The 11,536-nt window shown below is 48.5% G+C and overlaps 1 protein-coding gene across 3 annotated transcripts in view; it reads right to left on the bottom strand.

Annotated features, from left to right (window-relative positions):
• LOC102995802 (xylosyltransferase 1) overlaps positions 1-11,536 on the bottom strand; it is a 58,871-nt gene that overhangs the window by 3,680 nt on the left and 43,655 nt on the right. The window contains exon 8 of one of the 3 annotated variants that reach the window (XM_028500076.2): positions 6,468-11,054. The exons of 1 other annotated variant lie outside the window; for it this stretch is intronic. In XM_028500076.2, coding sequence (XP_028355877.1) covers positions 10,732-11,054 — 323 coding nt within the window. In that variant the 3' untranslated portion in view covers positions 6,468-10,731. One more of the 3 variants, XM_055090922.1, reaches the window with a different exon arrangement.

Below are 11,536 nucleotides of genomic sequence, written 5' to 3'. Positions count from 1 at the left end.
GGACGAGCAGGCCCAGCAGCCATGGCTCACGGGCCCAGCCGCTCCGTGGCATGTGGGATCCTCCCAGACCGGGGCGCGAACCCGGTTCCCCTGCATCGGCAGGCGGACGCGCAACCACTGCGCCACCAGGGAAGCCCCTTTACACTCTCTTAATCACACTTCCAGTAAGTTTTATCACCGTCTTTTCTACCAAGTCTATATAAGTAGTTATCATGTACTATTTTAAGACTGCCATGCCTACTCATCACTGTATAGACTATCATGAGGGCTAAGATTGATGGAATGTAAAAACTAGAGTCCTATGTCCACTAAGAAATGAAACCAAACTGTCAACCACTTAAAACCAAACTGTCAACCAGTTATCTTTTACGGCAAGATTGCCTTATGGCCAAGTAGTTATGAGGCAAAAATGTTTGCAGCAAAGATGTTTATGGCAAAGATGCTTACAGCAGAAGTACCTAGAACTGAAAAAAAAACCTGCAGAAGAGAGGAGTGATTTGTAAAATGAACCAATTTAGTGGAAGTGGAACCCAGGTTGTAGCTGAACTTGAGGCTCCCCAAGAATCTCCAAAGAGATTGGGGGCAGTGCTGTGCTTCCCTTCATTCAGGGCATTTGAGAAAATGTCACTTGAATCTTAGAAGTCAACACCTTGACTTCCACCTTGTCATGAAGAGAAGACATCGATTCTCAAATAGAGAATAATTGTTCTGACCAGACAAAATGAAACGCCTCTGAAGAAATTATGGAAGTAGTAGCAGTCCTGTTCATTTATTCATTCATCAAACACTGGCACACCATTTTGTGTCAAGCCCCTTACTGTGTGCCGAAAATATAGACATTGTCCCTGCCCTCAAGGAGCTTTACCTTTGGGTTGTGAAGACAAGGGGAGCTGACCTTTTTTGAGCTCCTCCTAAGTGTAGACAGTAGGCTTTGTGTTTTACGTGCACTGTCTTTCTAAAATTCTCCCAACAGCTTTATGAGTAAGTAACTATTATCACCAAATGGACAGGTAAGCGGAGGCTCAGAGATGTTAGGGAATTTGATTCAGCTAATACATAATGAAATCTGTGTTTGAACACAGGACTATCTGACTCTAAATTTGGAGGAGGGGTCCTTGTTTTGGTCAGTGGCACTGCAAAATTGGTAGTAAGGAGTTCAGACTTGATAATGTGATTTGAAAAGTTTTCCCATATTTGTCCTGAGTCCTACCCAATCTGCTGTGATGTCCATCAGCTTATCTGCTATCAGTGCTTTTCAACTGGGTTAACCATTACTTTCCTCCTCATCTCCTCTTTTAGAACCTTAACACCAACTCAGCAAGGCTCTGTCACCTCATCATGGATGAATTCGCTAGCATGAGGGTTCTGGGTGCCTGCTGCGGGGGTAGAGGAGAGACTGGGAGCCCAGGAGGTTGATGCTAAAGAAACATGGAAAAAGATGTTGTTCTTCTTTGTCTGGTACAAAGACTTTGTACCAGAGTCTTCGGTACACAGACTCTGTTTTTTGATGCACGTTAGAACCATCTACCATAATTAGTAAAGGGCAGTAACATGAGCCTTTTAAATGAGTCCTGTGCCCAGGCTACAAGGAGGAAAGGAGAGATTCATCATGTTGTTTCATAAGCATAAATACAACTAATTAAGTGAAGGTGAAATCTCTACCATCTATATGATGTTTATTTAAAATGATTTGCTCAAGACATGCCCAGAATCCTTCTCTTTAGGAAGATAGCTAGGACCTGGGTGGAGACAATTTGGGCATTTGAGGAACAGGAACAAATCGGACTGGCAAGCTGAGAAAGCACCTGAGCCAGGAGTTGGCTGTGACCAGTGGATGGACATCTGTTGTTTTTGTCTGTTCAGCACATCCTTGGGGAAATGTTCCTCTTCCACTCTGACCATGTGATTGGGATGGGGCTGCCAATCACAGTTTCTTACCCGATCACCTGGCCACAGGGGTTGGTACATGATCCAGACTCAGCCAATTATAGTACCTTGTTTGCCTGGCCCCAGTGATAGGTCCAGTGCTGGGCATGTGACCCAAGCTTGCTTGTTGGAGCCATTTCTTTTGGCAATGAGAACAAAGGACATAGATCTTTTTCTGTTGTGCAGATTAAAGGATAAGAAGGAGGGACTTCTAGGGCCTTTTTTCTCTATCACATGGCACCAGCTGTCTGTAGGGGAAAACAGAATCAAACTGGGAGCAGCAGAAATGGAGGAAAAGGGGACCAAGAGTATTGAGGATCCAGTTCCCATTCTTGAGTCTCCTAGAGAGGCTCTCATTCTTGTCCTTTGCATTTTAATTTTGTTCTTTTCTGCAATTTCATGAGTCAATAGATTCTCTTCCTGATTAAACTTGTTTGAGTTGGGCTACTGTTACTTCCAAGTGAAAGAACCCTGACTAATGTAGATAGGAACATCCAAAAATCATATTTTGAGAACATTTTCTTGTAAGGAGCTGGCACCTTACATGTTCTGTATCGAGTGCTTGGTTGAAACTTGGACCATGTAGGTTGGGGCAGCATGCAGCTTCCCAGCAGAGAAGGAGATCAGACCAACTAAATATGGAGGCACAGGATCAAGAGTGTCCAACACTTGACCTCAGGCCAACCATACCTCCTTTGGGCACCAATTCTAAAATTCCACCCTTTTGACTTTCCAAGACCAGCTAAGGGGTGAACTATTCTTTGTTTGGTCTCATTCTCAGAGATCCAGCCAAAACTCAACTCGCAGCACCCTGGCAGCCAGGTTTCCAACCAACCCCACCAAAGGTCCAGCTACTTCTATGAGAGGTAAGAGTTTTGAAGCATGGTTGTCTACATACCTACCCCCTGGAGATACCAAAGGGACTGGCTGAGGAGGAGAGAGGGAGACAATGCTAAGACAATTTCCACTCCCACTTCAACTGCACCAGCCCTCCCAGCCCCCGATTTCTTTCATTTTGTTTTATTCTATTATTTTAAATTGAAATATTTAGTTGATGTACAATATCATGTAAATTTCAGGTGTACTATATAATAATTTGACATTTGCATACATTATGAAATGACCACCAAGCTAATTCTAGTAACCATCTGTCCCCATAAAAATTGAACACAGTATTATTGACCATATTCTTTGTGCTGTATGTTACATTCCCGTAACTTATTTATTATATAACTGGAGGTTTGTATCTCTTAATCCCCTTCACCTATTTCCCTCGCCCCCCGCTTCCTTCTGGCAACCACTGTTGTTCTCTGCCAGCCCCAATTCCCCTCCCCCAACTTTTTTTTTGGCTGCGCCACACGGCATGCGGGATCCTTGTTCCCTGACCAGGGATGGAACCCGTGGCTCCTGCAGTGGAAGCATGGAATCCTAACCACTGGACCCCACGTCTTTTTTATATAATATGGGGGTTTAATGTACAATTTTGTTTGAAAATGGGTTCCCTTAAAATAAAAATAAAACCTTTAAAACGATTAATCTGACGAACTTAAGCCAACCACTACTATTCTCTGAACAAAAGGTGACATGTGACAGGTCAAATAAATCAGTAGGAAAGAAATTCCAACCAACTGTTTCATAAAAAAAGGCCCAGAAACATCCTCACTGGAGGGAAAAATCACTATTTACTTTACAATAACCCATGTTTTGCCAAATATTATCAATCAAATGTTGGATGTAAAGACAGCATCTTGGACAAATGACCCCATGCCCGTATGTTAATTAAGAAATATGGCTTTATTTGCTTGTTCATTCACTAAATACTCACTGAGTGCCCATACCTTGGGCTTACTGTGCTAAGTGCTGGGAACACTGGGTGAACAAGATCTTTGATCTTCCCTCCCATGGAGATTTTGGAAGTTTATCCTTCCCTTGCAAGAAAACCCTTTTTTTTTTGGAGGACTTATCTTTGAGCAAAGGAGGGGGAGATTGGCTATAAGACCCAACTGGAAAAAAGGTTTTGGCAACTATACCTGGTGTCCAACCATCCTTCCAAACATAGAGTCACTTACCTTCTCTAACCAACTTTGTTCCAGCTGTAAAGTCCCATCTGGGTCTCAGTGCCAATCTTTGCCTTTAGGATTCTGAAGGATGATTTAAAGGCATGTCTGTGACCCAGCACCTGGGCACTCTCAACCCTTGGTTATGGCCATCAGGAGTCACTATAAATGTCATAATGAGGCCAACCAAAGAATGGAGAACCAGTCCTCCTAATGACTTGTGAAAGTCTCACTGCAGGATAGGAAACCTTGGTTCTACTTCTGACCATGATGCTCATATCTTGGTAGCTTCACCCATCTGAGTCTCTGTATCTTTACTTGTGGGATGAAGGGGCTGAAACTTGGACTTTCCCAGAGGACTGAGTTTCCATATCTGGATGAATTAGTTAAGGTAAGGCTAGCTGCTGTAATAGATCAATTCTTGGTGGCATAACATAATGCATGCTTCTTTCTCTTCACATCATAGTCAAATAGGGGTGGTCTTCCATGTCACCATCTGGGGCCCAGCTCCTCCCATATTGTGTCTCTGCCGTCTTTTAAGTTGGGGGCTGTGTGAAGCTTTCAAGAAGAGCAGTAGAATAGACAAATTTATGAATGCCCCAAATCAAGATGATTTAAAACACTTGAGCTGGTAAATGAGGAAAGAGAGAGAGAGAGAGAGAGAGAGAGACAGAGACAGCTCTCTGGGAAGTTTTATGGGCCAGGTCTAAGAAGTGTCTTACATCCATTCCACCCACATGCCATTGGCCAGGAGTTGGTCACATGACCACACCTGAGAGCAAGGAAGTCTGGGAAATGCAGTCTAGCTGTGTAGTGAAGAGGAAAGGAAAACAGGTTGCTATACAACCGGCCAGCTGGGTATAGAAAACGCTTGCCACTTTAGATGGCAGTCCTCCTCACTATCCTCTACTTGACAAAGGGATTTAAAACCAAGGTAGAAACCTTAACCAGGGGTATCATTTACAGGAGGGTGTTGCAATAATCTGGTTGGGAGATGACAGCAGGCTTGATTAGGGAGTGTGTGCACACATCAGGTTTTCCCAGGAGAGATGGTCTCAGCAGGAGGACAGTGCAGAGGAGGGGGGCGAATACAGGATTGCATGAAGATGCAGTTTATCACTGAAAAGTCATACACCCACTGTTCCATAAAGACAGTATTTTTTTTTAATTTTAAAATTCTGCATCTGAAAACACAGTATGACAGAAAGCATCTATATACACCTGCAGTGTTTTTGGTATGATACAGTATTCAATAAATCCACTGTTTTCTGCAAAAAATTTTGCTTTGTCAGACAGAAACAAAGTCCCCTAGACAAAAAAATACAGCTAAGGCACAATTTCGTTGTTGTTTTTCTGCTAAATGAAAAGACAGAAAAGGTGCAAAAATGGGCGGGTAGTGCAATTGTTTCTGAGAATCACATTCTACTGCGAGGAAAAGCATTCGGATGATTGGAACTTTGATTACTGGTCAATTTCAGATAGTTCAGTATCTCTTAAAATACTCCTTTAAATAAATAGCAAAATATCTACATCTTACAGTGTGTGCCTTTCGAATTCTCTCTTTTTTTAAAACTTTATTTACAGTCTCTCTTTTTTTTAAAATCAATACATTACAAAATATTTCTGTACAGTTTTATGCGTATTATGATCTATAACAAAATAGTTATTTTTTAAAAACTATATCACCACATGTCTTTGAAAAACAATGAGGGGGACGGTAATAACTTATTGTGAGGCCTCTAAAAAAAAATACCCAAACGCCTTTGACAACATTATATATTAAAAAAAAAAAAAAAGACAAAGGACGACAAAGACGATTGCGCTCAATTCCAGTGAATTTCCTATGAAAACCCTGGGGTTGTCTTTGGCCTCCATCAGCCCTGTAGCGATGGCAGGGAAATGGGGGGATTCTGAAAGTAGGGAGAGTGTGATCCCTTTGAGAACATGACCCATCGCTGGGACTATTTAATGCTATCACTTTCCAGGGCAGGAAGGATGAAGAGATAAATTGAGAAACTCTCCTGATTTACCCGTGAATGATCCCGTGAATGAAGTACCTAAAGTCACCAAGTCTTTGGGGGCGGGGGAGGGCTGGAAAGCCCATGTCGGCAGCCCATCGCAGTGGCGATATGCTCTAGGAGAGTGCTTCGGGAGTTGGCTGAGGTTTAGATGAGCACCCAAGCCTTCATTTTACCGATAGGAAAAACAGAAGAATATTTTTCTTCAAGACGACACAGAGAAGCCATTTCTATCACATCTGCAAGCTACAGATTGGCAGTCCCTGGCTTAGGAGGTTGCCCTGAGAGCTTCAAGATGCTCTTTCTTCTCGGATGTTGGTGGAAATGGGAGGGGGAGGGCGGTTAGCTTTCCCCAAATAATTTTAAGGCCTCATTTCAAAAAGGAGAAACCTACAGCTTTTGGGGGTGGGGGAAGGGAAGGATAGGGAGGCAAATGAGGGATGGAGAGGATGGAGCAGGGAACGGAGGTGGCAAGGTGCAGAACCTGCTTTCCTGTGGGCTGTGTAGGCAGAGGCGGCTGGAGTGTTCCCAGCCAAGGGGAGGGGGACAGGGGGCTGCTTTTTCGCTGCCTGGGGCTTGGCAAGGACAGAACCAATGACAACGTGAGGGGCAGACACAGGTGGCACGTGAAAGCCCTCCTCAGTCTTAAGAGGGGTCTGTACAGTATCTTGTTTGCCAGGTAAAAAAAATAATACTTCTGAGAGAGCGAGAGAGAAAGAAAGAGAAAGACAGAATTTGCATAGATTATGCATTTAGCTCCAGCAGATTTTGGACACCTTTATTCCCCACCCCCACCCCGGTAAACTTCTCAGCAGACACATGAGGTAGCGCCTGTGGTTGACCCATGGGCATAGTAAGGTAAGTGAGGCAGAAGCACAGAGGACCTCCCGTGAGCACGGCTTCCGAAGATGTTTCCGGACATGTGGCAAGATGGCTGCTAAAACCTGGGATCTGGAGAGAGCCGGGCTGTTTGACACGCCAACCCCTCCTCCTGAAACACATCCTGGACCTCTCCGCCTGATAGGATGGAATTGTGGAAGGTGGGGACCAGGCCAATGTGGACCTCCGTATGTCTAAGGGGCAGCTCTTGGGGTCTGCAAATTCTGTGCCATCTTCCCTTCAGTACAAACTGTCTTGAGACCAGGAGAGCTGAACACGCCAGTTATGAGACACTTCTCCTCTGAGGGACCGTTTCTTTGGGACGGGAATGACTAGTAAGAGGTCCCCATTTCCTTTGGAGCTCGACATAAGCTGTTAGTTTTTTGCCCCTTCCTAGTGGTGGCTTTTTCCTCCCCCACCAGGACAAGCCTAGCTTCCCTTATCATCAAATTAGATGATTCTGCTGCACTGTGCCCGTATTCTCACATGCAACTCAGGCTGGAGCTGAGGTGCAGCTGTAGTTTTTTGTCTGTGTCATGTGCACGCTGCAGGCTACAGTACCCACCACTCCCTAATGTCTTACACCAACTGCGTCACTCATCTATGCTAGTGTTCTGGACCCTACAGCCACTTGTAACCCCTGCCAGAGGGTGTGGCTTCGATCTGGCGGGTATTTGCCAACAGCTGTTTGTTTCTAGCATAGCCCCCTTGGGTGCTGCTGGAGGAGCGTGTCCTGAGTCCCCAGTGAACTTGGCTACGAAAGGGATCTTTTGGTTTCCACCCGAATGTCACAGGGGTGAATGGGAAATTGGATAGAACATCGCAGCTTATTCAATGCGTCCTTCTCCCCCAAACCCACGTCCCACCTCTAAGCCCTCCTGAAGTCCGAGGACCTGGTCAGTGACTCAGCCCACAGTCACTCTGCTTCTTTAACAGGATTTCCAGAGACCACGTTCTCAGGTTTTGAAACCCTCAGGCAGCCACAGCTCAAGGTTGCCTGACCAATGGCCTCTAACTAATAAATCATCCTCAGGTAGATTACAAAAATGAGTTAAACTATTTCCCCTGGGAAAACATCACCTTTGCTCAAATCATCCTGGGCTTTGTTTGAAATGCTCCCTTTTTTCCTTAAAGCCAAATGTAACATCTTCCAAGTGATTCTCTGGTTCAAAAACAGAGGAGGTTGAGGAACATCCCATGAGCTTCCTCAGCTGCCCAGTCTCCTGGCAGTGAGTAGGGAATGGGGCCTGGGCTGGGGTGGGGGGGTGGGGACCGTCCCCAGAGTAAGCCAGCTCTGCCATTTCTCCACTTGTTCCCAGATGGAACAGGAGTCAGCAATGTCAGGGTGCAGGAGGGGCCCCGTCGAGGAGTCTGCAGGCCCATGGGTGCGCAGGGACGTGCCAGGGCAGAGCCCCCAAAACCATCACAAATGACACACAGGGCCCTAGTGGCGAGGAGGGTTAAAGGGCAGCTCCCCGGGCAGCTTCCACAGGCTCAGGGAGGCCCTGGCCAGAGGCAGAGGCCGGGGGCAGAAAGTGGATGTGACACGGGCCTCTTGGCTCCCACAGAACTTGCGAAACCATGTGGAGCTCACGTGGGCTTTCTGAGAAAGCCACGCCGAGGTCCCTGGAAACACTGGGCCAGCTCCTGGGCTCTCCTGGCCGGGTCTGACCCCCCTACCATCTTCCTAAATTAGATCTCTTTTCCTCCAGGGCGTGGAGGGAGCCTGCTTTCCCTCACATGGAGGCCCACGGTTAGACTGGTCGCGGGAGGGCAGCGAGGGAGGAAGCGGGGACGCCCCAGGCTCCGCAGCAGCCGGCACAGCCTCCCTTCGCAAGTGGCTGGCCTGCCGCATCCCTGTGCCGGCGGAGGGGGGCGGGGGCGGATGGCTCAGGAATTCCAACACCCCCAGAGCCGGAGGGAGGGCTGAGTCACGCTAACACCCTGCATGAGGAAGAGCGAGGCGCCACTGTTCCCAAGGGCCCCCCACTTCCGGCCAGCGGATGATGCTGGTTGAGGCGTTCTCCTCATGGTGTCCAAGTCCCCTGCTTCCCACTGAGGACACGGAGAACGCAGGGCAGACAGAGACAGAGATGATAGATAGATAGATAGATAAAGCAGCAGAGAGACAGAAAGAGACAGACATGAGGGGCTGGGGGATGAGAGGGGAGGGAGTGGAAGGGGGGAGGGGGCCTTTTGTGAATAAAGGCAGCTTCAGTTAGTAAGATAACGTAATTGACAAGCTGCAAAAACAGCACCTACTAATTAGTCATTGACTAAAACATATAAATAATAAATATCTAAAGTGTCCCTTCTCTATATCCTCCATGGCCCGTAGGACATTCTGCCTTGCTGGGCCGGGGGTGCGAGTAGGGGCGACAGCTGACAGGTCACTAGGAGCAAACGGCGGTACCTTCAAACCCACTCAGGAGGGAAATCGACAAGGACCAGCTCTTTCCAAGAGAACCCTGTCCTTGGGGGGAGGGTGGGATCAGCGGAGGAGGGGGCTTCTGGGGAGGGGTCTCCGGATGAGCAGGGCAGCCCTCCGATGTACACATGGCAAGGAAACCCTTTGGGTTTCTAGTAACTCAAGCAATTTGAATAACACTGTTCTTTCGGTTTCAAACAACCAGATACTCAAGCTTCCCACTTTCACACCGTGTGTCAGATGGGCCTGTTGGCACCTTGGATAAGAAAGGGCATGAATTTAAAAACCAAATCTGGAATGCTTTTTCCTGGCCGTGAAAAGGCTGTTCCATGCGGTTTGGTCGCTCGCAGCAGCACCGAGTGTGCGCTTCACACATGTTCCAAACGCCTGACCTCAGAACAAAGGGCTCAGGCACGTGGCAGGTATTGCTGTGCTGACCAGCTCAGGAGCTTTGCTCCCAAGGACGTCTATGGTTTCGTGGCCATGGTCCCCGAAGTTCCCACTGTCAAGGCCCAGAGGGGTCACGGTCTCGGTCTCCTCGCCCATGGACGGCTGGGGGCTTGACCCGCATGCTCATGAGCATTGCCCAATTTCTGCCTCGAGGGAGGCTGGCCTGGATGTCTGGCAGTCACACTTTGGGTGGACCTTGGCCATGGCACATCAGAAGGCTCTCCGGCTCATCTAGTTACTAAGGAGGACGGCTGAACCTGAGAAGGGCTGGTGGGAGGCCCTGCCAAGCCCGCTACCTCCCTGGGGACGGGCCCACGAGCGTGACTTTAACGTCCTGTCACTTCAGGGCTGGCAAAAGGGTTTCCTGGCCCAGAGAAGCAGGAAGAGGAGCTGAAGGGCGGGGCTGGAGATCAAACCCACCCTCTGGGCAGTGCTTTTCAAACTAGGTTTGGCAGAGCCCTTGGGTTCTGAAGAGGTACCTTAGGAGACGCCCTTGGCAAGGGACTGCCTGGTGGGCTGAGCTTTGAGAAAGAATCTCACACTCGCAGCTTCAACCAAGGCAGCCTGGATTTCATCCTCACCCTGAACCTCCCTCCGCCTACGACTTAGTAAACAAAGCTCTGCTGCTCAAAATAAAAGTTTTGGAATCACTCGTCTGGGCGGGGTGGGGGTGGGGGTCAGGTCATTGAGGGGGAAGACAAGGAACCTGTAGCACGCGAGGATCAACCAGAAGAGGTAAGACCACCACGGCGCTGGGACTGAGCCATCCCCACCCCCGGGAGCCGGCCGGCTGGGGGCAGGTGGCTGGCAGAACCTGCTTCGGCCTCCAAACCTTCCCTCTCCGTCATTCGATGGCCAGGAGAGCCCCGCTCCCAAAAGGCACCCCCCGGGGGTGGGGGGCCAGGGTCCGGCTCCCACTGGCCCCCTGGCTGCTTCCCCTTTGAGATCCGCTGGGGCCCCCACGTGCCCAGTGCTACCTGAGCCGGCCGTCGGGTTTGACCGCGCCCAGCTCTGACTTGGGGTCAGGGCTGAAGGAGCTCCAGGCCGTCTGGCTGCAGGTCTGCACGACCGGGCAGACGGTGGGGCCTGTGGCACAGATGTCCATGGCGGTCCACATCCCACCCACCAGCGAGTCCAGCCAGCGCTCCAGTGCGGCACCGGCGGACGCGGCGTTCCTCCGAGCCTGCTCTACCTGGGCGGGGTTGATGGGCAGGCTGAGGACGGGGTTCAGGCTCTGGAAGCTCTGCTCCATGTAGGCGCTGCGGAGGGGTCCGCTGTGCAGCCTCAACGCCTCCTCTGAAAGCCAAAGGGAACAATTACATCATTACAAGAGCCAGGGACCGGTCACCTACTACTGTGTGCTTGGCACCGTGCTGGGCGCTGCGTGGCACCATTCAGTTCACGGGACAATCTCACGAGGAAGTTCTTTTAGCACTCCCATTGTACAGACAAAGAAACTGAGCCTACGAGGACATTCCTTCAACAGGTATGAGCCCACTCTGTGCAGGGCATGGTCTATTCATTTATTCATTCAGCATGTATTTATGGAGCCCTTTCTATAGTCCAGACAATAATTCATTCAACACATATTTACGAAACATCTACATCTGCAAGGCATTCATTCATTTATTTATTTGGTACAGATTTATTAAGTGCCAGGCTCTATTCTGTGGTGGAGCAAACCAGACAATGAAGGAGACTGCAATCCAGTGGAGGAAGAATGATAATAAAGAAAGAAACAAGTAAATACATCAGGTCATTCCAGAAAGTGGTTAAGT

The sequence above is a fragment of the Physeter macrocephalus genome, chromosome 14, assembly GCF_002837175.3.
Source record: "Physeter macrocephalus isolate SW-GA chromosome 14, ASM283717v5, whole genome shotgun sequence".
Classification (NCBI taxonomy): Eukaryota; Metazoa; Chordata; class Mammalia; order Artiodactyla; family Physeteridae; genus Physeter; species Physeter macrocephalus.
This window is presented reverse-complemented; position numbering and strand designations above follow the sequence as displayed.